This window comes from Mus pahari, chromosome 21 (assembly GCF_900095145.1).
Source record: "Mus pahari chromosome 21, PAHARI_EIJ_v1.1, whole genome shotgun sequence".
Classification (NCBI taxonomy): domain Eukaryota; kingdom Metazoa; phylum Chordata; class Mammalia; order Rodentia; family Muridae; genus Mus; species Mus pahari.
The window spans coordinates 88,996-116,815 of record NC_034610.1 but is presented as its reverse complement, the minus strand read 5'-3'; the positions used below and the strand labels follow the sequence as shown (position 1 = coordinate 116,815).

Sequence of the window (27,820 nt, the reverse complement as noted above, 5' to 3'; positions counted from 1 at the left end):
TGTAAGCTGAGCTGCTTACAAACCCACATGGCAAATGTGGACAAGAGACTGGGGCAGTACTGATGAAGTCTGTTAATACATCACTGTATCAGACACTGCTATCTTCAATCAGAGCTATCTTGGCACCTAAAAATATTTCTTGGAAACCTTCACTACCTTATATTTGAATAATGTGAGTGTGTTAATTTTATTATTGTGATCCAAGGGATCAAATGTCAAGGGCCTTGCTGGCTTAGGCAAGTAATCTACCACTGAGCTATATCCCCAGCTCTGAGCCTTCCATGTTTTAGTAACACTCACACAACGTGAATTAAATTAGTAACCTAGAGTTTACATTTCCACAGCAACAAAAATTGTAAAGCATTATAATGGGCTAGGTAAATAAAAAATAATATTGAGAGAATTTTGCATTGTAAAATTGCTATGACAAACAGCTCACTATGCCAGACTGCTGCAATAAAACAGAATGTTCTGGGACTCTGTGCCCTGCTGCCCAACCCTAAAAGCATTTATGAATCGTTTAAGCATAGCCAGTGTACCTGAGAACTTAACTGGTCACTAACGTAAGCAGTCATGTGTGATTAACGGCTACTGTACTGGACAGAATAAATCTTGAAGAGAAAGATACTATGCTGCCAAAGGATACACCCCGGACATTCCAGAAACTCTGGAGAGGGAAAGAGAACACAGGAGCTTGAAGCAAGGGCAAGAGACAAAACCGAACATTCAAAGAAGCATACATCTGACCACTGGGATTTTAAAGATGCCATGACAAATCCGTGTGTGGGGTCTACGGATATAAAACATACAGGAAGCAGAAAATAGAGACAGAAAGAAAGACTATGGTAGCCCTTAGTACAGTGACAGAATGGCCCATTTTACATGGTGAGGAAAGTATACTGTGAACTGTGTATTCCATGCACATACATAGGCACACACATGAAAATGTGCACACACATGCACACACACATAAATTCATCTATAGGCAGAGAGTCACAATGGATGTGTTCCTTATCTCTACTTCTGTAGATGAGGGTCTTGAGACAGGAGTTTAATGAGTTGAAACACACGTGTATCTTCTACCTCAAATCCAGCAACCAATAGCATCCGCTAGCCCTACACATCCTGTATCCCCACTGCAACATCCCTTACCCCACTGCAACATCCCTTACTCTTCCCTACTGGAAGTTCATTAAGCCCCTCCAAAGCAGGGTCTATGTCCTGCCAACATCACTGGATCTTGCCTACTGATAGCCATTAAAGGCATTCACTCAAAGTACACATATTTCTCAGTATGAGAAGCATTGGGCGGGCATTCAAATTTGAGTAGCAACCCCAAAGTTTAATGGGCAGTCTTAAAAGTATCTGGGAATGAGCTTGGGAATCCTCATGTCCGGTCAAAACATGAGCTGCCGCGTGGTACATGTTATTACTTTCAGAAAAGCCCATTTCCCATGTTTCTAGAAATATCTAAACAGACTTTAATGCTATGAGTCAGTTATGAGACAAAAGTTTCACCACAGAAAAGCCTTCAGCCTTGCATGCTAATCTTTGAGTACAGAAGACAGACCTGGTAATGGACCGTGTGGGCTGAGACCTGGCACTTAAACATTTCCTAGTAAATCCTACATGTCTGTCTATTTGTGTGATAAGAGATACTCTTTAAAGAAAACTTTCCATATATGACTAAACTGTGCTCGCTCTTTACGGGGGACATTGTTGGCATGTGTGACACATACTGCATATGTGGGATACACCAGGCAAAGTGTGACTGAGGATAAACTCTGAAGGCCACCAAAATTTCAGAAAAAGATAAGTCAGTGTAGGAAAATTATTTCCTTTTCCATAGCCTTCCACAATATGACCTAATGAAACCTATCTACAGGCCACATACAGATACCCACAGGACCAGCTATCTGAGTGTTTGCTATGGATCTATCATCATCGGTAGTAGCATGCAGTTACACCACAGAGGGCTCTGGGGAAAGAGTGATCCTCTCCTGGTCAGAAACCAAGGTTACACAGAACATTTGCTAACGGTCTTTTAAAGAGAAAGAAAACTCAGTATGTGTATCAGAATTAAATTCACCACTCACTTTAAACAGTTCACTCATAAATGAACACATTTGTGAAAATTGTGCCACCTTATCTCTGGCAAATATCAGAGCTTGAAAAATTTAAAATCCTTTGGGAAAACTAGAAATGAGCTAGGCACAGCTGGTCAGATCTTACTATGCTATAGCTATATCTTCCTGCCAGCCTTGAAAAATGAAGATCTCTATTGAGTCTGTGTAGAGCTGGGACTATGGGCGTCTAGCCACCTCCTTAAGGATGCTCAAGTCGATGGCCGAAGCTTTGGATAGCAAAGACTTACATTTCCTAGGTCCTTCTTAATGTTGGTATGGTTTTTTGTTTTGTTTTGTTTTGTTTTGTTTTGTTTTTCAAGACAGGGTTTCTCTGTATAGTCCTGGCTGTCCTGGAACTCACTCTGTAGACCAGGCTGGCCTCAGAAATTCGCCTGCCTCTGCCTCCCAAGTGCTGGGATTAAAGGTGTGTGCTACCGTGCCTGGCTGGCTTGGTTTGGTTCTTAAAATTCTCCTAGTTTCTAATTTTTTATATATAATTTATTTTTTATTTCATATGCATTGTTGTTTTGCCTGTATGTATGTCTGAGGGTGTCAGATACTAGAGTCACAGACAGTTGTGAGCTACCACAACTGTGGGTGGGAATTGAACCCGTTCCCTCTGGAAGAGCAGTCAGTGCTCTTAACCTCTGAGCCATCTCTCCAGCCTCCTTGCTTCTTTCTTAATGTGTGTTTGTTCAACAAGACTTTTAAATGTGTATAAGGAGGCAGGCACTGTGGTGGGATGGGAGACCTGAGTTCTGCTCTCAAGGGGCCCAATGCTGACAGAAAACGGGGAGAAAACAAGTTAGCAAGTACCTGCTCCTCACTTGCCAGGGACGAGGTGTTTCTGAGAGGAGGGGCAAGCAGAGGGAAACCAGAAGCCTGGGTGAGGGTCAGCAGGGGTGAGGGTCCTTTGGAGCAGCAGAGTACTCTGGGAAATGGCCAGCCAGATCAGACCTTAGGAACTCTCAGCTATGCTGGGCACTGGAGACACAGCTGGGGGTGGGGGTGGGGGTGGGGGTCCTGCAGTCCAGAGACCATGTCCTGGCAGATCAATGCATCCAGCTGTATACAACCCTGGATGGTATCACAGTAACGTCTGCATTTGTGTGTGAGAACGATTCTGACTACCTGTATTTGGTCCCATGTCAAACTTGTGAGGCTGGTACTAAGGTGTTTAATCTCACACAATCCTGAGGTATCACCAACAATGGAGTTTTTACTATGGGAGATTCTAGAAAAAAATATTCCAGTAAACATGAAAGAGGATAGAGGATACATTGGTCAGCTTGGAGACAGTGGTGAAGCCATTGGGACAATCAATTAGAGCCACAAAGACTGAAGGAAGGTAAGGGCAACTGCGATTGTGCATGTGTTTAGTATTATTAATGTATGCTTGTGAAGAAAATCCTAGCACTGCACCTCTCTGAGGGGTACCATGCTAGGAAAGATGACGATTTCCATTTCTCGATTTGAAGATGAATGGAACTTGACTGTCAAACTGGGATAGCAAAGGTAAGGGCATGTTTTAGGGACCCAGGAGAGAAGACACATGGACAAAGCATCAAGTGCCTTCTGGATGGTAGACAGCAACATTTCTAGACCTGGGTACTATCCAATGGGTACACTATGTCCAGTAAGAAACAGTGGACTGAATACACGTGAAAGAACAAAACCATATGGGAAATTGGGTACTTTTGATGTGGGAATAGGACTGGAGGCGAGGATGATGTCCAAAACCAGGAGAGCAGTTTTCAGAGGAACCGAGAGAAAGTTGGTACTACCACCATTAGAGGCTGCTGAGCTGGCCGAGTACAGAAGTGTGGGCTTGGGAAGGAGACAACTTGAAGTCAGAGGGAGCCACTGGAGGAGTGGTGTCGTCAGGGTGTGACTCCTGCTCCTGGAGGATGCAGAAACTGACACCCACAAACACGCTCTGCCCACAGACCTGTCTATAACACACACTGACAAGGGGAAAGTAGCAGAAGGCAAAGAGAAATCTTACTTTGTTTTAAATGCATGTGAGAAGCAAGCATTAATGTGTAAATGATGTCACAGGAAGTGTGGACTGTTCAAAAGAGACAAGGAGCAGCTGCCCTGTTGTGAGTCAACAGGGCGAGGTACAGAGAAGCTGTGGACCTAAGCATTGGCATGTAGGTGGCAGACTGGAGCTAGGCTTCTAGTCTCAGCTTCCCGCGTACTGCAGGAGCTGAGCTGCACCCACCCTCAGTCCTAACAACCAGCCGTGTCTTCAAGTGTCACTTCATGTTCTAAGGCAGTGGTTCTCAGCCTGTGTGTTCCCCTATCAGATCTCCTATATATTGGATATTTATTTACAGCATGATTTATAACAGTAGCAAAATTACAGTCAGTAGCAACAAAAATAACTGTATGGTTGGTGGGGGGGGGTGGTGTCACCACAACATAAGGATCTGTCCTACAGGATGGCAGCACCAGGAAGGCTGAGAACCACCCGCTCTATGGGGAGGGAGGGCACATGCCTCAGGGTAGGGGAATAAAACAGGACATGCCTTTGAGAACGTAGACTCCCAGTCAATTTTGTGCATTCTGCCATCAGTGAAAACTGTCCCTGCAGTTTCAGGAGGTTGGGAGGAGCTAAGGGCAGAAGGTAAAACTCAGCATGACACCTTTCCTCTTGCTCAGCTTAAAGCATTGGGTGTGTTTCCTCTGATGGATTTTGCAGAAAAAAAGTACCCAGAGAAACCTGGGCCCAAGATGTACAGAGAACCTGTATCAGATATTCTTGTGATAATTTAGAACAGGGATTATCCTCAAGTGTCTGACTCTAGGAAAAACCATCTTATGTACTACAGTATACATAGAGTATATGTATGTGCACACACACACACACACACACACACACACACACACACACAATTACAAAAACAGGTATTGAATGTCTTATTTCTAACCTGAGGAGACAATTTTAAGTTTTCAATAGGAAAGCTGCTATATTTTAATCAAAAAGAACATCTACTCCATTCAAAACTCTAAATTTTATGACAAGATAGAAATAAACCTTTAATCTGATCGTTTAAACTTGGTTGTTACTGTTCAGAATAATATTTTGGGGTGCTTTATTCTGGGTATTTTCTTTTAATCTTTCAGTTCATCACCAATTTTCTTTTTGAAAGAATATTTTATTTTTAGGTATTTGAGTGCTTTGATATCAAGAGGCCCTGGAACTGGAGTTACAGGTGTCATGTGAGTGCTGGGAATCGAACTTGGGTCCTCTAAAAGAGCATCCAGTGCCCTTAACCACTGAGCCATCTCTCCAGTCCTGGAAAAAACAAAAACAAAAACAAACAAACAAACAAAAAAACCAAACCATGCTAATTTTCAAACACTCCTGGAAATTCATCACAATATTTGTGCTCAGTATTTAGAAAATAATTTAGTTCTAAGGGATTCTAAAGGTTGAGATGCTGTGCACTGTCAGAAGTGACAGATAGGAAGATACAGTGACCAAATGTGTATCCCGTAAACTTAATGTGAACATCCTACAGCTTTGGTGCATGGTATTAACAATTCCACCCTTTTCTTAAGAAGGTTGGATAGACACAAGTTCACTGTACAGTTTAGGCTGTGGCAGTCATAAAGGCGAGAAAGGGACAGCAGGGAGGAACAGTGTTCCCAGAGCTTGACAATGGACTGCCTGTCAGGGAGTGTGTCTTCAGAATCTCTGCATCCGTTAAACTTGACTCAGCTACTGCAGCTTCCAGAACCTCAGTACCTGGACAGGCTCTAATGACGTATCTTGATAGCACATCTATCTTACTTAATTTGCTAACACACCCACCAGAGGCAGAGGAGGAGGCAGAGATTCCCACCTCTGCTGAGCACACAGCTAAGTGAGCATAAGTTCAGAGACCCTGCGTTTTCCGTCTGCACAACAGCACGTTTGGTAACGGCCCTCACTGTGGCTAGCTGCACGCACCTCCCTGGAGTCACAACCATATTCACTGAACTGAGGTCTGAACAAGGGTCTGAGTGCACCACAGATTTTTTTTTCCCAATGAAATTCAAGTGGAACTTAACAGTTCCACTTAGTAGTTCCCATTACTACTTAAAGGACAAACAGCCAAAATGCCATGCAATAGATTCCAATTGGTATGATATTATTCAAATACATCTTTGTGTTCATCCAGAGATGGTGGATCTCTGTGAGCTGAATGAAGGCCAGCCTGGTCTACAGAGTGAGCTCCAGGATAGCCAGGGCTACAGAGAAACCCTGTCTTGAAAGATTTGTCTGCTTCTGCCTCTAGAGTGATGGGATTAAAGGCACCAGTCACCACCACCTAGCATAACTCAAGTTAAGGAAGTAAAGCTCACTGACAGCAGATCCTGAGGGATCTGAGAACCCTGAATATATTCCCACAGGCCACAGGGCTTCCTTCTGGAGTTTTGGAAGAGCAACTTGAAGCCTCTGATGATGGCCCAAGACCAAGTATTATAGAAAAAGCCCACCAGTTTCACCCATAACTAGACTATCAAATGTCGATGAGGATTTGCTACAGGCCAAGAAGAAAAGCCAATTGAAGGCCAGTATGTTCACACATCACCAGGCACAGCAAAGATGGTGGGTCTGACTCCTTAGCTCCAAAGGAAGTGAAATTGCACAAGTAACTGAGAGACCACTTGAGAGGCTCGCCAATCAAAACAAAGGAACGTAGAGGACACCCCAGCATGAATAATGCAATCAGTTACAATGCAAGTCTGAAACTGAAGACCTTACACCCACTTGCCGGTAGGATATAATTTGAACTCCAGGGCCAACATTAGGAAACTCATGTTTCACTGGACACTGAGATATTAATTCACGGTCCTGGGCTCAGCTGAGTTCCAACCTAGACAAGGTTTGGAGACTTGTTCTTACTTTCTTTTCAAACAGTCTATATAGAGCCAATCTCTGAGGAAACTCAAATGCAGTCATTCCCAAGATCACATCCTATTTGTCAATGGGTATTTCAACCTCATCAAATACCCATCTCTGGGCCAGGCGTTATCTTGTAACCATTCGTTTTCAGGAGAAAGTTGGCTATCATTCTGTCACTAGAGAGCACTTGCTCTTAAGTCTCCGTACTCATCTCTCACTAGTTATTTCTACTGGCAAACAAGAAAAGCATGCAACCTCTCTCTTGATTCTGTTTCCTCATAAAATGTTTCTCCAAAGACGTTCAAAAAAGATAATTTCCTTTTTTAAAATTTTGTTCTGAAAATAATTAGGGTTTATCATGAATGAAAGAAAGAGAGGGGAGGAAGAAGGAAGGAAGGAGGGAGGGAGGGAGGAGAGAAACTCCAGGCTCAGCAGGTAGGGACACTAACTGCCAAGCCTGACAGCCTGAGTTTGATCCCTGGAAGCTACCTGATGGAAGGGGAGAAGCAACTTCTTGTGAGCTGTCCTCTATCCCTGTCACCCTTGCACACAGTGATACTCCCACCATGCTCCACAAATACGTGGAGGTAAAAAAGATCTTTTTAATGAACTATGTCCTGAAGTCATGTGCTGGCATGTTTCTTCTAAGGACCTCAGACAGTTTCACGGACAGGGCTAACATCTACCTAGAACAAGAGGCAAACGGTATAACTCTTTCATGTAAGATGTCCATGACGGGCCCCTTCCCTACCCATCCCTGAAAATGAGACCAGTCTAGCAATCAGGACATCACGACACAGGCAGAAAGAGGAGCTGGCAAATCTGTGTAGATTGCTATTTTTGTTTCTAAATACTTCAAAGTAGCCAGGAACACCCACACTTGAATGAGCATCTCAAGGCACAGAAAGCAAGGGCAAAATGATCTGGATGATGTCCTATATTGTTTACCAATGTAGATTACAATCATGCAACAGTTTAAGAACTACAAAATTACCAGCAGACTAAGAGAAGACATTGAGGCTGTTTCAAAACACAGACTGTTGCACAAGTACTCTGAGGGTAAGGCTGAGCACAGGCTTCAGACCTGACACCCAATCAGTGACACAGAAGTATGACAGACAGCTTAATAGTCACTGGGGGTGGGGGTGGGGTGTTCCATTTTTTCAGTGCTGTGGCTGGCCAAATTCCAGTAGATCACTCCTTCCCGCCTTGTTCACACAAGCAACCCTAAACTCAATATACCCCAAACAAAGCAGGAGAGAAAACCAGGAGGGGAACTTTGAGAACTGGAGAGACTCAGCATTGTGGGGGAGGAATGGCCAATATCTATTATGCACATGCATGAAACTGCCAAAAAATAAAAATAAGAAAAAAAATGGCTACCTGGAGAAAACTAACGGTTGGGTTTGGGCAGCAGAGCATCCTGGTATAACTCCCTAAGCACCTGCCACATCATAAGGCACCCACAGTGTTTGTCAGTAGGACAGTAACAATTTCCAATTCTGAGTTAAATATTCTCAGGCTCTTGGTTTTTTGTTTGTTGCTATTTTTCTGTTGTGACAAGTTAAGAGGAGAAAGGCACTTTGAATTAGCTTCTTCTTTGGACCTTCAAAGATGCTTCCTAACAAATGAAAGCTGTTAAGAGGAGGTCTTGCTGAAGCCCAGAAGCAAAGGAGCTCTGAGTCTTGACAATTCAGCTCAGTGTTTGCACTGTTTGGTGAGAAGGTACTAGAATCATTATAGTGGCACTATAATTATATACACCAACAGTGTGCACTCTCACTTACTAGGTAAACTTTATATGAGAGGGCCCAGAGTGCATGAGACAGGCCAGATTCACCAGCCAGATAAATGCCTGGAGTTTAACTTAAAAAAAAAAACTAAACACTTAAAAATCATCAGCACGAGAAACTTCCTACTTTGTACAATGAGCCAAACACTATCCTCCTTCTCATGACACACCTGCCTATGCACACAGGCTCACTGAAATCAAGTAGTTTGTAAGGAGTCAATCTAACAAAGTTTCCACAATAGTGGTCAATAAATGGTCAAGTGTAAGAGATCCATAAACACACACACACACACACACACACACACACACACACACACACACGCACACACAGAAAGGTTTGTTTTTGAACATTGACTACAAAGCACGAAAGGGCCATATCAGACACAGCTGCCCCCTGCTGTACCACTCAGTCACCCTGGGATCCCTCTTCTCTCAGAATTCCATGTATCTCAAACCAACCTTTGGTATTTTGGGCTCAACCGGCCAGAAAGATGCTGAAACAAACTCATAAAAATGAACCATGCTATGGAGGCTATAAAGAACACTAGGTAGTAATTTTAAACAGTCACACAGGCTGTAAAAATCACAAAGCAAATCAATGACTCAAATGACTTATGCTTTTACACACCTGCCACCACTGACACCTTTTAGAAAGGGCGGCCTCATCTCTGGCTTGTTCTCCTCCCATTTCTGTGGTCTTGGATTTGGGTTAATGGGGATTTGGCCTGATGAAAAAATACCAGATGGCAGCATTTAAGGCCCTAAGTTTCATAAACAAATGTGACTTAAGCAAAGAAAGAAAGAAGGAAAGAAAGAAAAGAAAGAAAAAGCAAGCAAGCAAGCAAGCTGCTTAGTTCCTGTGAAATATCAACGATACCAATAAAGATAAATCTTCAAGGCCTTGAGAAGGGTGAGGCACCCAATTCAAACACATTCGTCTGTGTACTGTGCATGTGCAAACATCTATTTCCAGTTGTGAATTATATCGTTAACTATTTTGAAATGTTAGACTAAAAAAATGTAAATTGCTAAAAAGAAAACATTTACCATGGGGGAGGGTGGGCCAACATGGCTGGACCAATCCCAGCCAGAATGGGTGTCTGGTTCTGTTCTGTTCAGGTTGCCTTTGTGAGTTAACACTGTGCATCAAAAGGCGGGGCTCTCTGATCGTGTCCTTGTCCACCAGGCCAAGCAAATGCAGCTTTCCATGAGGAAAAGATAAGGAATGGAGAACTGTGCCTTTTCTACAGATGTGATCCTGTAAGACCTGACTATTCCTTTAAAATCATTTTTATCTGACGCCTGGTGGTTTGGAAGGCACCTCGGCAAGGCCCTTGTCTACCACCACGGGTCATTTGGCTGGAGATCGATTTGAAGGAAACCAGTGGATTCCCAGTTTACAGCCCTTCCTTCACCTGAGGTCCCTTCACATGTGCAAAGTCTCTCACACATATGCCTGCTATCACTACCACATAAATGGAATTGTTCAGGGGATGGGGGAAGGCTCCTTTCTGGCCCTACAAAAACAGTAATTTGGAAATCAATCAATCTTACTTAGATTGCAGTGGGAATTACTGATTTTCTCTGCCCTTGGGCTTTGAACTGTGAGCACTGGAGATGCAGACTATGCCACCTTCTGCACTGCAAGTCTCCTATTGGTCCCTCTGGTGTTACAATGCAAGACATGCTCACAGCTCTTCCTTCTCAGCTGTAGGCAAATGTCCCCTCAGCAATCCAGCTGATCCTTTTTCCTACTTGCTAATCTCTGATAAGGAGACAACTACTCACAAATAAGGATAATTTTGGCTAAGTTGGAATTCACTGTAGATCAAGCTGGCCTCCAAGTCACAAAAGCTACTGTCTCTGCCTCCCGAGTGCTGGGATTAAAAGCATGTGCCACCACAGCCCGGCCTAATTTTGCCAACAGAGCTAAGACTTCTCCTGTCTTCCTAAACTGCCCATTACCAAATCACTGGGTCCAGAATTAGACTAGACAGATGGGAAATCCTGGTTCTCCAGGAACTTCAGATTTAGGCTAGTAGTCATTTCCTTTCTCTCCCCCAACAGAACTCTTTTGAGATCTTAAATTCTAATATGTATTTAAGGATAAAACTCTTCATAATACAATCAAATTCTCTGTATCATGTGATGGGGGTATAATAGGGATTTTAAAAAATGTAAATACAATATAATGAGTCAGGCACAACTCAGTGACGTGATTAACAGTTTATTTCCAGGATTAACAACTTTCTACACATGAATATGTTCAAGGGAAAAGTCTTTGTTTTTCTTAATTTCAAAAGAATCAACCTTTTTCAAGTACCATGTGGGGTGTGTAAAGGGGGGAGGGGATCTACTTGAAAAACCTGATTTCCTCACTATATTGCAAAAGAAATTCAGCAATACTGACTGATTCAAGAATCTGTTACTACCTGGACTACAGTTCATTCAGGCAATGAATTGAAGGAGGAAGCTTTCTAGGCACCCCTCTACCTGCAACACACTTGGGGATCCATGATGGCCACGAAGCTTTTAGAAACCTATAGAACTCCAACAACCATATGCTGCCATTTGCTCTCTGATTCTATATTCTAACAACTAACTCTGCAGAAGGAATTCCTCAGGTGTTGCAATTACCATAAGGTACCCAGGGCTACACTGGCCATAATGAACTTAAAGTGCCTCTGTGTAGAAGTGCGGAGTGTTCCTCAATTCCGGTTTCTGTGAAAGCTACCAGGCCACCGTTAAGACATCTACCCAGTCTGGACCTTTCCGTCCATGCTCACTTAACTCAGATTTCAGCCAGACATACATTGTTTTGTTTTTAACTTGATACTGCTGGCTAACTGTGAAAAGTTTGAGAAAGGTTTAAGGTTACACTATACTTTTAAAAGCCTATGTCTACTAAGCCACTGAAATAGTGAAGAATGAGTCACACAGTTCAATAAGCAAATAAAACAGAAAATATAAATATTGCCAGTTTATTTTTTGGGGGGTGGTAGTGGTGGAGGAGGAACACGACAGAGTGAATGAAAATAGACATGGCTGCAGAATTTTATAGAGCACTATGTGATGAATCTAAGTCTCCACCTTTACAAACCTGTGCTCTTTCCCTTTAATTCTGGAGTATCAAACCCAGAGCTATGTACATACTAGGCACTCCACCACTGAGCTCCCAGCTCATCAGCTAAAGGCTGCTTGCTAGAATTTACCGGATTTTCTTTGCATATTCCATTAGCTCAAGTGTTGAGCACAAGTTTGGTCATCACTTGAAAGTATTTTCATCTGAAAAGGTGGGTGGTATAGACCAACCTATGTTCTAGGAGGTCAATTTATATGGATTTTTAAATAGTTACCTAGTTTAGTATTGGGTTGCCATGGATGTGGTCTCAGCTGTCCCTCAAAATATTTTGAGGTACTTCAGACTTTTTAAGAAAAATTTCTGGCCAGGCAGTGGCAGCACACACCTTTAATTCTGGAAGCAGAGGACAGCCTGGTCTTCAGACTGAGTCCCTGGCCAGCCTGGGCTACAGAGAAACCCTGTCAGGAAAACCTATAACAGTTTGGACACAGACACACACTGGTGAGAGGATGGTGCCAAGACACAACTCAACAGATGACAGCAGACAGCCACCAGCAGGAGGGATCTGCAATTCCAGGACAGCTCAGGGACTCCTGAGCACTGTCAGAAGGGTCAAGAGAGGGCTTTGTCTCCAGGGCCTTCAGGAAAGGCAGGGCTTTGCTGGCACCCCACCCTGACTGCTACTTCCTGCTATTTGTTACAGCAGCCCAGGGTTAATAAGTTAATCAACATGGTCCACTTATTAGCATGCACATTTCAAAAGCACAGTTCTGAGGTGAGGCCAGAGTGGGAGAGGTTACACACGCAAACTGTAAGGGCACTGTCTCCTTTAAGAGGAACAGAGCTATCTGAACTGTGGAACCCTGTCTGTAGATAAACTGTGTACAATGCTCACCACACAGGGATTAAAACTAAAACTGTCTTTTTTTTCTCCAAGCCCTTCTCTGCCTGTAATGACAAAACTTACAGTCACAGACTATTGGGGCTAGCAACTGTGAGAGTACCAGATCCACAAGAGGCTCCAGTGAAGCATTAGCACCCCTCTCAAGTCCTCAGTGATGACGGCGACACTACTACTCCTTTCCAAAAGGCTCAAAGCCACATTCAAGCCACAGAGCGGCAGGTCTAGCTTACACAGCACATGGATGAACTAGCCTTCAATACTGGAAAGGACAAGTCAGATTTTACTATTACCACAGCTACATTAAGAACTGTCCTTCAGTGACATAGGAAATGCCCCATTATCAAAGCATACCAAAGTAACATTTATTTCATGTAATAATCATAAAAATAACTGGATTTGCTAAGATTAGCAGAAACAAAGTTTACCTAACAAATGACACGAGCATATCTTCTGAGGGGAGGACTAGGCAGTTAACACAGCCAATATTTCGTCACTGACTTGATGACTCTGGAAACTGTTGTCAGGACATGATGTAGACCAAGTTCGTACGAGACTGGCTTGTTAACTTGATTACTCGAGGAATCCAGTTATGTATTTTAGTAAGGTAAAATAACTGCAAATTAACCATCCCTGCAAAGCACAAAGGCTACTGTCTAAACTGTGTGAATTCAAGCAGCAGGTAAGCATTAGTACTTCTAAATATATATACTATACATTCAGAACCACAACCACTTTGCTTAATCTAAGATCAGTGGACCATGGTTTTATATAAGAAAACTAAATCCTGATTATACACACAATAACTAAAATGCTGAGTTTTGGAAGTTGTGGAACTCACATCCTCAATGCATATCTGCATAAGTCCTTCCTAGTTACAAAGCATCCACAAGGAGAAAGGAAAATGAAAGAGAGCTTTCACATTTTATCTGCAAGCCAAGTGTTTTGTAAGTGAAACCTTATTTAGCATTGGTGCAGTGTAAGCCTGCCTTCAGATCAGCTGAAAGCACGTCACTTAATAACCATCAAGTACATAGAGTGAGTTCTTACATATTGTAAAAGGAGGAATAGCAATGTACACGTGCGACCACAAAAGGGGAACTTCAGTGGCTAGAGCAACTGAAAATCCTAAATAGCTTGGCATTTGTCGAAGTGGCATACACTCATTCCTAAATCTGCTAACAGGCTTTCAATCTTTGCTCAAAATTGTATTATGAGACGTAAGGAAGCCAATGACATCTAAGTGAGCTAAGTTTCTCTTAAGCAAAACAGATACAACAAAGACTACGTCCCAGGGTGGCCATAGGATTGCATCACACCCACAATGCAGTTACTCAGCTTCCCAACACAGCACAGGCCCTGAGTGCTACAGGTTTCTTCAAATGATGAAGACTGTTTAGCTGTGAAGAAGTTAAGGACTAGAGGTTCCTTAACTTGCCCAAAGACATTCTAGCAACTGTTAAGACCAGTTTTTAAAACTAAAGAGCACTAATTTTAAATTATTATTTTAAATGCATTATGTCAAAATGTATTCCAATATTGCTGGGTTTTGTTCCCATAGACCTTTTCTTCAACTTATCATTCACAAAGCAGAAAACTTAAATAGTGCTTATTATCTGTTTTTGTTGTGGCTGTTGTTTTAAAGGCATGGACTAGCTATGTGACTCCGGTTGAACTCAAGATCTTACTGCTTCAGACTCCTGCGCAGCCTGTGTTCTATGACATTCCACAAGTATTAGAATGCTGGAAGCAGCCTAAAGATCAGGACACAGAAAGCAACCTACCTTCAGTGAAAGCCAGTTTTCAGTTGGCCTGCTCCACTATAGCCAGGATTGCCAGGAAAGGCAAAACCCATCACAATAGCAGCAGAGAGCGCAGGAGACTCAAGTCTCCTGCATTTGCACTCAAGTTCCCTGAGTTCAGAAATCCCACTCTGGTGGATTCCAGCAATTTCAGATGAAAGTATTTGGGAAAAAAAAAAAAAAAAAAAAAAGCAAGGCTCCCACTGAACAGACAGACCCTATTCCCTTAACAACAGAGTGCAGTACTCAACAGCACTGTGATCGCATTGGTCTAGGCATTAAAAGTAACCTCAAGATGACTTAATGTACACAAAAGGATAGAAGACTGAACACCTGTAGATTCCGGTACCTGGGGGAAAGTCCCAGTACCAATCCCCTATAGACTGCCTCAGGGGACGATGGGGATACCCATTAAACCACACATCTGGCCATGAGCAACTGTAGTCTCAGTTTACGGCCTAAAGCATCTAGCATTTTATACAATTATACCTTCTTCCCCCTTTGATATAAAAGCAGAAAGAGACTGGCTGAGAAGGAGAGAGGGAGGGGAAGGAAAGGAGCCTCATGGTCTTTGTTATTCATCTTTGACAATCTTTAGAATAAAGAAGGGTAAGTGGAGGTTATTCTAAGCAAGGAGCCCAGAGAAACCACTGACTTGTTAGTTCCTCATGTACAGCCCATCTATGTAGTCCTATAAATGACACTGAGGCCAGTTCCTGACCAATTTAACAATTATAATCTGTCAAGATAAAGTAAAAACTTGAACTAGTCTATAAAGCCTGTGTAAGTAAAGAAAATGTTTCCTATAGTTCATTTCATGGTTCTGTTTCCAGGCCTTTCTTGGTGCAATGGTTCACTTTTAAAGTATGAACTTAAACTATGATGACTTCTCTACATTTTAGTTACCCTCCAGCATCAACTGGCAAAATGTATTGTTCTATACCACTATAGATAATTCTATGAAACTAGAATATTTTATGCGACTTTGGTTGGATTTAGGAGTTTACTTCTTTCAGAATTCAGTTTTATCTGCCTGCCTTAAAAATGAATCAAATACGTGTTCTCTTTATGCAGCATGTAAGCACAATACTTGTGTACAAAGGGAGAAATCTAAGAGGTGCTGAAATATATTACTAACATAGCAGCTAGTAAATAATGTCTTACTACTAATATAAAGGCACATAAGGTACAGCAAAAATATTTTAATTGAATATAAAATATTCTTGGTTCAAAGGTCATGCATACCCATCTGAATACACAGTGAGGAAAATATAATATCCTTGAAATCATGTGCTCAGAGTGGACGGGTGCTAGAATAGATAGGCGAGAAATGCATTCAATTCGCTTACTATAGTAATTCACACGTGTTCATTAACTGTCAACTGTCTACTTTTTATGTCCCCCTTTTTTGTATGTCCCCCTTTTCTTTGATTCTGTTCTAAGTTAGGAATTATTTTACAGCCATTGTTATGTTTTACTGGAAACATTTCCATTTCTGAGTAGTATTGCTTGCAATTAATAGCATTTTATCAAACAAAATTCACTATTTTTAAGAAGTATTTTTTTTAGTACATTTATACAACGGAATACTATTTATTTATGAAAAGCAAAGACATCATGAGATGGATGGATCTTGAGAATATCATCGTGTGTGGGGTAATCCAGTCCCAAAAGGACATGCACCATATATATGTATTCACTTATAAAGTGGATATTAGCCATAAAATACAGGATAGCCATGCTACACTCCACAGACCCAAGGAGGCTGGAGAGGAAGGAGGGCACCAGCAAGGATGCTCAAGTCTCACTTGGAAGGGGGAATAGTCTTAAGAGGCAGATGGAGGGAGGGAACTGGGTGGAAGAGGAGATGGGAGGGGAGTGTTGGGGTGGAGGGGCAGGGGGATTGCTGAATGGCCATGAGAATTAATGGAGATCTGCAACTGATGGGGGAGGGGTTCCAGGAAGACACAGGGGCCTGGGATAGAGGAGGTGCCCAAGAATCAATGGGGGTGTCCTTGGCAGTGACTCACAGCACTGGGGATATGGAGCCTCAAGAGGCTGCCTCCTGTGGCCAGGCAAGAACCCCAGGGGAGTGGTAGAAACACCAACCCACCCACAAAACTTTCAACCCCAAATTTATACTGTCTGTAACAAATGCAGGCACGGCACGGGGGATGGAGCAGAGACTGAGGGAATAGCCAACCAATAACGAACTCGACTTGAGACCCATCCCATGGACAAGCACCCTGACACTATTGATACTGTTATGATTGTAGACAGGAGCATGTAATCCTCTGAGAGGCTCTACCCAGACAGATGCAGACACCCACAGCCAAACACTGGATGGAGCTTGGGGATTCTTATGGAAGAATAGGAGGAAGGATTGCAGGCCCCTAGGGAGATAGAACTCTACAGGAAGACCAACAGAGTCAACTAATCTGAACCCTTGGGGTGATCAGAGACTCAACCACCAATCAAAGAACCCACACAGACTGGACCTAGGCCTCAGGCGTATAGCTTGATCTTCACGTAGGCCCTTGAACCACTGGATCAGGGGCTGTCCCAAAAGCTGTTGACTGTTCCTGGGATATGTTCTTCTAGCTGGGCTGCCTTGTCTGGCTCTGTGGAAGAGGAAGCACTTAATCTTGCAGCAACCTGAAGTGCCCGGGTGGGGGGAGTCTGGGGGTGGGGTGGGGTAGTGTCCCACCCACTCAAAGGAGAAGGGGAGTAGGGAAGGGATAAGGATTGTGGGAGGGGATGACCCAGAGGGGGGCAGTGAGCAGTATATTAAAAAATTAATTAAAAAGTATTTTTAAAAGTAACCTTTAAAAACACTGCTCCCAGTCTCAAACAATCCTAGATATCTGATTTATAAAGTATAATTTATCACGAGTGAAGATGGAAAATTTAATAAAGAATTCCCAGATGAGAGGAAGTGCTCTGATAAGAACAAAGTGTTAGTGAAATTCCCTTGCGTTCTGAATGGGCCACTCACACTACTTGGGCCTTCCATTACCTTCTGATTAGTACCTCCTCCTATCTAGGAGCACTGAATATCAATAAGGCTTTGTTGCATGTTTCCAGGCACGGGAGAAATTACCAACTGCAGCACATACACTAATGTTAAGAACAGAGACCACGCTTCATGAAATTTGTACAGTTAAGCAGTTCAGTCAGCTACACTGCAGAGTGTGGCATCACTGCCGCGGCACACACTGAAACCACATAGGGCTGAAGGGTGTAGCTCAGTGGGAGAACGCCCAGCATAAAACTGGCCTAGGTCTTGATGATCCCCACTGTGTGATTCAGTGTCCCATACAGTACTGCCCGAAAACCACAAAGCAGTGCACCCAGTGGCTGGGCTGCTCCTCACACGTAGTTCCAGTTGGCAGCAGGCGTACGCACTGCCGCAGATCTTAAGCCAGACTAGTCTGGAATGGTTACGACCGAGGCTGAGCAAGTCCTTCCTTACTGTTATAATGACAAACTAAGTGTCCCCAAACATGCACAAGGTGACAAGGTTCTGCCAACTGCGGGGTTAACTTGCACTTTCTAGAACCTTCACACTAGTGCAAGTGCAACCCTTCTCAAGTTCCCACGGGAAGGCCACAAGCTTAGAATCAAGAACAGATCACTAACAAGTACGTTTGTTTATATTGCTACTTAACTTGACTAAATGTCCATTAATTCTGATCAGAGAAAAATGGAACTAAAGTAATTGTGAGGAACTGTATTCAGTACCATTTCCTAAAGGTCAAAGCCAGTCTTCCCTGAATATTTATTTTGCCCCAAGGTTGTAATTTTGACGTTTTATCCTAAGGGAAAGACCTGGCATCAAATCAAACTCTTAGCTGAGCTGCTCTAGAAGTAAATATTCAAGCACTTCTCCTCTTACCTGCCTTCCCCAGTCAAGCAAACAGATTATGCCCTACTGTCTGAATTCACAGATTCAGGCTATGTGAAAAAGACTGTTTCTTTTGGCGACAAATTTTCTCATAGCTGTCTAGAGCATCACCGGAGGAGCACACAAACAAGTCTCACTTTAAATGCCTCGTGCACTCTGTCACAGCTTAGAGATTCTAGACAGAGCAAAGAATGCATGGGTGAAAATGCAAAGGAAAGGAACTGAGTGCTCACAGAATCATGGGAAAGCTCTCCTGGAAACTACAAACTACTGATGGCCTTTTATCATGTATATGCAGAATGTGAAAACAGCAAAGAAGTGAAACTTAAGAGCAAAAGCATTAGGAAGCCAATCCCAAACATTTTTCCTCCTTTACCTTAGAGCCTTGTCTAAACAGTGTTACTCAGAGACTACAAAACCCACGATGGGTGGTTTATTCCTGGCATCTAGAATCGCTTAGGCCATCAATGCCAATATACATTCTGTGCAATTAAGAAACTGATGGCATGCACATGAACCCTTAATGACAGTCTCATCTACAAGAACAGCTGACACTGTGAGAAATTGTCATCACTTAATGTGAAATCTGACTATGTGCCTCATCTGGCTCTGTATTTTGCCATATTAAAGCACCAAAGAACTGTCTCTCAGCCAATATACTTCTAATTTCTTACTTCACACTTATCAAGATTAAAAAACATGCTATAACCATGAGGAATGTTAATTTACCCAGTGTTCCCAATTTTCTATTAAGCTTTAAAGAATTTTTCTCTGTATGAGCAGAGACAGACAGACAGAGAAAGAAAAACTACATGGCTTACACAATAAATATACATAGATATTGCATACATATTGTTCAGACTGCATGGTTTTTATATCAAATACAGGCTTTTCTCAGCACACAACTATTCATTGTTGTTAAAGGGTAATGAGAAACTTCAACAGCTAATTACATACTACTAACAGTTCGGTTTTAAGAATTTGTAGGTTAAAAAAATACAATTCCTAGAACACTGTTATCAAACAAGTAAGTTTTATTGGCATCTAAAAACAAAATTCACCCAACATTGAAACGTCTTTGAATGTTTGTGTTGCTTGCTTTCTTCTTTTTACTTACTGCAGTATGAGGAACAAATCGCACACACTTACTTTGGAGTAACAGAGACCATAGTGGAGATTTTTACAAAATCACTTTTTAAAATCTCTGTATTATGCTCCTCAAGAATCTAGAGCCAGTCCTTGCATAAAATGTCATAGCTTTGTCTGTCTCCTTAAAATCCTGCAGCAGCCTAGAGTTATGGAGATGTGCCACACTTTGCTGCTCTGAAATATGTCACTGCCATACCCAACCCAATGACAGTGTCTAAAACCCTGTCTTCCATAGGAAGTCTCCGACAAGCTGTTAGCATCTCCTTGACTTTAAAAGAATCTGGGGCAACATTTATACTTTATCAGAAAAATTTAAAAAAAAAAGTTTACCTACCATGTTCATATTAAGAACAATGTCTATACAAGTCAGTTGTACAATTATTTTAAGAGAAAGGTGAACATGAACATCAGATTAACTTAGTTCTGGTAGATAAACGTGAACAAGTGTGGTGCAGTCAGCCATTAACCTCTTACAGAGATGACAACTGTACAAAAGGTTTCTTTTACCTACTGAGTGATGTTATGTCCCCTCAGTCTCTGTGCTTTCTACCACCGCTTCACTCTCTACACCAGCAACTGTGCCGCTCTCCTCCTTGTCTACGTCACCTGAAGACGCCAGTTTCTCATAGAGTTCAGGGTCCTTCTGTACTGGTAAAGGCGGTGGCTGAGCATGTCTCTCTGTATTTTCACCATTAACTTGAGGCACATTATCACCTTTCCGTTGAGAAGTGGCCCCTTCGAAATAATCAAAAACCCGAGCATGAGGAGGGGGAACCCAGGTGTTTTGAATCCTATCTCGTCCAAGACGATTTCCATTAATTTCTCTGCAGAAATCAAAATCTCTGTCATCCCTATCCCTCTGCCTCTCCCAGGGTCTTCTGCGGTCATCAAAATCTCTGTGAACTTCTTGACCAAATCCTCTGTTCCAAGGACCACTTCTAGGATCAAATCGGTAATTTCCAGCCCGAAATCTACCTCTTTCTTCATGTAAGCCTTTTGGACCACCAAAGACAGGCAGAACTCGATGCTCTCTCTCATCAAAATCTCTAGGCCCCCAAGGCTTCTCTGGGGGAAAGCCAAAGTGGTCTCTTCGACCAAGGTGGTCTAGACTTGGCCTCACAAGATTCTCCCTCATGTCCACAGGAGGTCTTCCAAAATGATCCCTAGCATCTAATGGAGGCCTTCCAGGGCCTTCTCTGGGATCTATAGGTCGCCCAACCACGTCCCTAACATCCACCTGAGGAGGTCTGGTAATGCCCTCCCTAGTTTCTATAGGAGGAAAGCGGTAATCTCTATCCCCTTCCTGCTGAATATTGTCATTCCCAAGTGGTACTCTTTTATCTGGGTTGGGAACATTGTCTATACTTGGTCTTCCGGGAGCCAGAAAAGGTCTTTCTGGCTGACTGAAAAGATCTCCTGGAGGAAAAGGTCCGCGGGGTGGAGGATGAAGAGCTGCATCAAGTACTGATGGGGGAGGGATACCCCGTTGTGGTGGAATTCCAGGCTGTAGTAAAGGGAATCTTGGCCCGGGAGCCTGTGCTATCAGTCCTGGACGAATGTCTAACATTGGCAACGCAGGCATCCTTTGAGCAGGGATGGTTAAAGGTGGTAAGTTTTGAGGTCCAATTGGTGGCTGTGTTCCCAAAAGTCCAGCAGGACTTGTAACATTTGGTGGCTGTAGTCCTACAAGTCCAGAGTTGTTAGGCAAGTTTGGAGGCAGTACCCCAAGAAGTCCAGAGCCACTGGACACATTTGGTGGCTGTATGCCCAAAATTCCAGAGTTATTTAAAATATTTGGTGGCTGGGCTCCCATAATCGCAGCACTGTTGGAAACATTAGCTGGACGAACCCCCAGAATTTCAGAATTACTTGATACATTTGGTCTCTGCACGCACAGGATCCCAGAGGTGCTTGAGGCCCCAGGCGGCTGTGCTAACATTGCAGCACTACTTGGAATATCACTTGGAATCACTAAAATAGAAAGAGAATAAACCATCTAAAGTAACAGTTACTCTATTGTGAAAAGCAAAGAAATTATTAGTGCTATAATTATGCTAGTGAACTTTAGCTCCCCTACTCAAACAATCAGGCTTTACCAGATACAGGATGACCACCACACCTCAGAGCACAGAGAGTGAAACACATATTAAAATCTCAGTGGAGCTGTAGACTAAAATACTCGGAACAAACATGTCAGGTTTATTTGTGTGTGATTCTCAACCATTAAGATATCAAATAGTGGGGCCATTAAAAAATTTGCTTAATGTTTTCGTATACCATTTCTAGCTAGACGATACTCTGGTACAGTGCTTGGCACGGGCTTTCACCTCTTACCTTCCTCTAAATAAACACTTTATGTAATCTTATGCTGACAACACCCGAGAGCAGCACCATATGCCTCCAAATGGTGAGTGCTGGGTTTTAATGAAAAGGTATCAAACAAACAAACAAACAAACAAAAAAATCAGTATTATGCCATTTGTAAATTGTCTTAACAGCACTGGACATTAAAAATAGACCATGTGCATGCTGGCAAACACCTACCATTGAGCTGTTTCCAAGCCTTTAGAATGGCTCTTCTGAAAATAATATTGCAGGGCATGGAGAGAACAGAGGGATCACTGTCCCCCTAAACAAAATAAACTCCCTGGCTTTTACATGCATACCACTCTAAAGTTTAGTACTAATCTTTAGAAAAATAATTATGAAGTTAATTTCATGTCTAAGGTTTTGGTCACGGCTTTTGTTTTTACCTGGTCTGGTGTTCTCACCAGAAGGAATCTGGTGCTCTGTAAGGTGAGGTACTTTTTCTTCAGGCTCTGCTTTAGTGGGAGGATTAAAAACATTTCCAGCTGGTAAAGCTGAAGGAGCAAGACTGCCAGCAACAGAACCACCTGGTAAAACCAGGCTGCCAAATCCAACATCTTTCACAGCTTCAGGGGTCATGGACAATGGTGGTTGCACTAAAGCTGTTTAAATAAGACAAAAATTTATTTCACACTTAATCAATTTGTAAGCTAAGTTTTCTGGTAAGTCAAATGTTTACTTAGTGTCATCTCTGCATTACTAAGCACACGGTAATAACCAATGCTTAAAATGACTAGTCATAATGAGGCAGCTCAGCAATATGTACAAGGCTTTACTCTTCTAGAATAAGAAAACAATTTTATAAAATATTTTCACCAAGAGTCTGGAACAGGAGGAATCACTGGTGAAGACTATCCTTGAAACACTAATTTTCTAAGAATGTCAGCTAAGTGAATACTAAATACACAGAAATGATTAGCAGACAGACATGTAGATATCAGAATGAACGTTTCTGGCCAATTTTCTTGAAATTACAACGTGTGTGTGTGTGTGTGTGTGTGTGTGTGTGTGTGTGTGTGTGTGTGTATGGATGGGGTATCTTTATATTCACATTACTTTCTTTAAGTGAAGGTTAATTAGGCAAGATGAACTTTAAATATAAAGCTATAAACACTCTATTCCTAAGCACTTGGTAAAAACAAACAAATTATATATATATATATATATATATATATATATATATATACCTCTTTCCATGTACATGTAACCTATATACTAAAAGGCAGAACAACAGGGATCTAACACAGAAGGTCTAATTCAGTGGGAGTCATATAGAGAACTGCTGGGTCATCCTTGGACACTTTAAGCAACAGAGTCCCCATCCTATTCACCTCAGAAATATCTGGATAAATGGTCAGTGCACTCCAGAGAAGTAACACTGGAACAGAGACTATGGGAATCAAGTGAGACAAGAATTGCAGCATAATTCCTTGCTATAGTTATTAGAGACAGGGCTCTTTGGCTAGAGAATTAAAAATCATTAAAAATCAACTTCTGAAGACTGAAATTTTCAGAAGAATTGAAAGTTACCTAAATGATGAGGAAAACATTTTAAAACATAATGGAAATGGCTTTAGATTTTTAAGAAAATAATAGACATCTCTATTTATTATATGTACCCTCATAAAAGGTCTTTTGGAATCTAATTTTTAAAGCAGGATTGTCCAAAATAACCAAATGCTTGCTCAGAAACCCTGTGCTTAGTCACAGGAAACAGGAAATAGAAATTTAAGATACTTAAATGTCTATAAATATCCATTTTGTAATCTTTCTGATTAGAATAGCAACATATGCGCTCTGGAGGCCAAGAAAGCAGCAGAGACCCTAGTTTCTCCACAAGTCTGGAGGGCAGTACCATCCGTTTTATTACTCCCAGGGCCTATGACTCACAGTAAGGGGAGGAGGTAAATATTAATTTCAGTGTGACAACAGAGAGAAATATAAAAAAGGAGCTAAGTAAAACACTCTGGAAACGTAGACTTGAAGCTATGTTTCATCGTGCACATTTATACTTTCTCTGTTCAAAATACATAATCCCCAGCTTTTTCCACTGAAAAGCTTTCCACCCAATAAAACCCTCAGAGCAAAGAATCAGGTAACCTGACTGTGGTCTGTTAATGTCCTTTGGCATTAGAAGTGTCTAGGTCAGACTACAGTGAGACACAGTATGACTTGGGGACAATCAGGCTGAAAGACCCAGGACCCTCTCAGAAGCAAGGGTGACTAAGTGCAAGGCACAGAGAAGCAGCACAGGCAAGGGAAAAGCATCTCAACACAGAACAGAGAAGGCAACTGATAGGAAGTAATGTGTTGGTCCATTAGTACACAGATAAAACATGAAAACACAAAGGGCCGTGGGGCTCAAGGAAGAAAATAACAGAACCTTTCCTGCCCTTCAGACACCTGCTGTTACTGTAGTCCCACACTCCGAACTGTGCATTCTGGAAGCTAGCGAAAGGTTTGTTTAGTATCTATCTTGACCTTCCTGTGCACTACAGGGCAAGGAGACTAATCACCATCACCTGGCAAGTTTTCACTACATCAAAATTAAAATCCTAAGAAAGGAATGCAGAAGAAAGTACTACTTAGAAAGATAACTAATTTGCAATTAATAATGATAAATGGATTTAACTAACAATAATCAACAAATACAAACATTAAAAACTTAATAGGCAAACATTTCAATGGCTTCACTGCAATACCTGGATATCCTCTATCTTAACATTGTTAAATAAGTTAGAAAATTCCAAGTGTAAGCAAACCATAATATAAATTATGTATCAGAATTATACCTAAGGTATAGATATATTTAATCTCTTCTACTTAGGTCCACTCTAGTGGGGATGGTAATAAGTGGAGATGATGTTCTGGCACGAGCCAGGACAGAGGCACACAAATAATTTCTGTACTTTCTGCTTGGTTTTGTTAAAAAGTATCTGTTTATTCAAAATGAACAGTAAGACACTAGTAAGATATGATGCAAGTCTAGGACATGTTGCTGTGTCCTTGTGGGAAAAAGGTGATCTATGATATAAACAAACAAGTCCTTGGCACTAACTTCTACCTTACAGCAGTCTTGTATCTAGAAAGCAGCTGAGCAGCAGAGCTCTAGAGGAAGACATTTACAGTAAACATAAGAAAGCAAAATCACAATGACAACGATGACTTCTCTGGGTCTTGACTAAAGGAAGTAGATTATGGAATGACAATTTGAGACAATCGAGAATATATGAGTAAGAACTGCGAGATGCTGTCAATGTTCAGAAATCATTGAACACGTGTTCGTTGAAAAACTAGTATTCTATAGGAATGAGCACAAACATACAAGACTCCCTAAGGTAAAACAGACTTTGTAAATCACTTTGTAAATCAAAAACTCACATGTTGGTACTACGGGTGGGATTGCAGGGGGAGGTACCACAGGTGGGGGAACTGGAGGTGGCATAAAACCTACATGGGAGAAAAAAGACCAAAGAAAATTACTGGTTTTAAATCAAAGGTTTCAAAAGTTCTAAATGAACATCCACACTGCCTTACTGTTCTCGGGTGGGGTTTTCACTCTGCTGCCCAGCTGTTATGGAACCCACGGACTAGGTCATTCCACTTCAAGTTCCTGAGGAATGGAGACCTCAGTGCTACACTAGACCAACAAAACTTTAGTTTTAAAATGGCCTCTATTACCATGCTGATGGATCCGTGCATTATTTTCCAATTAAAATGATGTCTATACATACTTTACTTGATTCCCATAAGGCAGATAAAGCAGTGATCCTGATCATAACATTCTATTTATTCAGTCATTAACATCCTGTGAAAAGCTCTGTGCCACTGATACTCATCACAAGCTAGGGAATCAAGCTATCATTAGGAATGCTGATCAAGGGGCGAGTGCTAACCCTCCTGGTTACAGTAGGTAACACAATGCTATCCACCTCCCAGTCATTTTATTTCTTTAACATACTGTGTTATTTACCACTAGGTTAACATATTTGTTCATTTTAGATTATATGTTAAATTCTATTAAATTCTTGAATAAATCTTAAAATTTAATGACATTTTTAAGATCCTACTGACCACATGACCAAATTATAAACCTGCTGCTTTGCAGTTTTTAATAGTGTCACTATTAAGTTAAATAAGGAGGCTGAAAGGTGTGAACCAAGAGATCGAGAGCCTGGAGAACAGACACTAAGGTTGGTTCCGTCCTGTGCTGAAGTCTGCAAACCACTATATGGCACTGAGGCCGCAAAGCCAACATTCACAATACTCACAACATTCACTACACAGTTAAAAGATTAAGATATAAACTCCTTACCAGGAGGTGGTTGTGAAGGGTTAAAACTTGCTCGTAGAAAAGGAGGTGGAGGGATAGGGCTGAATCCAGGAGGGGGGACAGGCATCGACACAGGAAACGCTGGAGGAACTAAGCTAACTGCAGGAACAGCTGGTGCTACAGGAATCTTTGTGAATAGAAAATGTCTGTTAACCGGTGTGCCCACCAAAAATGACTATACAATGTGGATTTCTACACACCCTTTAAAGCGGGAAGTAATAAATGTCATTACATTTGTCCTTCTCTTCTTGTGTACTTTTTGCACACTGTGTTAGTCAATAGGTAGCATACCTAGAGACTGTAAGCAACCTCCTATACTCAGCTGGCTCGACGCTCAGCCTTCATTAGCACCTGCCTGCCAGGCTGCTCTGGGAAGCAAGGTAGTAGCAGCTTTCCAAGGGCACCCAATTCTCAAAACTTTGTTTTCTAGTCTTAACACAATTATTTTTCATTCATCAGAGCTACAAAAAACCCAAAACATCTCTCCAGCATGGCTTTCCCTTGCTCCTGACCCTCAGATGTTGTCTGTTCTGCTCAGCATCTCAACTTCACTCCTAAAGAGCTCTTCAAAGGTCTTATGCATGGCATAAAATGAATTCCCAACTGTTATTCCCAAGAGAAGTCTTCTCAAATCTTTTTCTATTCTTGGAAAATAGCACTTCCCATACCTGTAATTTCTTGGAGCAAGTATCTTTGTCTCCTTTTTGCACAACTCCAAATCCAATACACTAGGCAGTCCCAGGGCTGTACCCTCCTCTAAGTCATCTCCTACCTGCCACCTCTCCTCCCTTTCCTTACATCTTCTCCATGTCACAGTCTCCTCTCATCTAGATTGCTAGTTATTTTCAGCCCATCTCTTCTGTGATATTTGGTATAGCCTGTTAACTATAAGCAGTATAGTGAATATCTTAACAGGTCATTCTCTGACCCTACTCCTGCAATGGTTCCCTTCACCCAGAATGACAGAGGAATTCCTCTGAGAGCTGACCTTATAGGCATGAGTCAAGCACTCTCCTACCATTAAGACCTTCAGCTTTGATTTCCTCAGACACAGAATTGGCTAATTTTGTCACCACATTTACAGAGCTACTAATCAGCTGGATGCACCCTACGCCAGCATTTTAAGATGGCACACAGCTATGCAGATATTTGTGAGCAGCACATGCTCTTTTTTTCCTACACAGAGAACCTAGTCCTCTCTTCACATGTCCCATCTCCCTAGATGACAGTAAAAGCTGCACATTTACCACTGATGGATGCTCCCCAAGCACCGGGGCTCCTAAAGCAGTGCATGACTGAGCGTATGTAAGACATAAACATTTAAGTATAGATGAAACCACTTCCAACAATAATGATTTTTCAAAATGATTCACTAAATCCATTAAAATAATTTTTTTTTTTGTTTTGTTCTTTTTAGGTTTTTCGAGACAGGGTTTCTCTGTGTAGCCCTGGCTGTCCTGGAACTCA

The 27,820-nt window shown here is 41.9% G+C and overlaps 1 protein-coding gene across 6 annotated transcripts in view; it reads right to left on the bottom strand.

The window, feature by feature from the left end:
* Nucleotides 1–27,820, bottom strand: part of Scaf8 (SR-related CTD associated factor 8) — a 143,968-nt gene that overhangs the window by 41,344 nt on the left and 74,804 nt on the right. For 4 of the 6 annotated variants that reach the window (XM_029532811.1, XM_021221239.1, XM_029532815.1 and 1 more), the window contains 4 exons: nt 26,336–26,480; nt 25,402–25,470; nt 22,407–22,622; nt 19,521–21,624 (listed from right to left, as the gene is read on the bottom strand). In XM_029532811.1, the coding sequence (XP_029388671.1) occupies nt 20,174–21,624; nt 22,407–22,622; nt 25,402–25,470; nt 26,336–26,480 (1,881 nt within the window). In that variant the 3' untranslated portion in view covers nt 19,521–20,173. Of the gene's footprint in view, nt 1–19,520; nt 21,625–22,406; nt 22,623–25,401; nt 25,471–26,335; nt 26,481–27,820 lie in introns of those variants that run through there. The other 2 variants (XM_029532813.1, XM_029532814.1) reach the window with 1 other exon arrangement.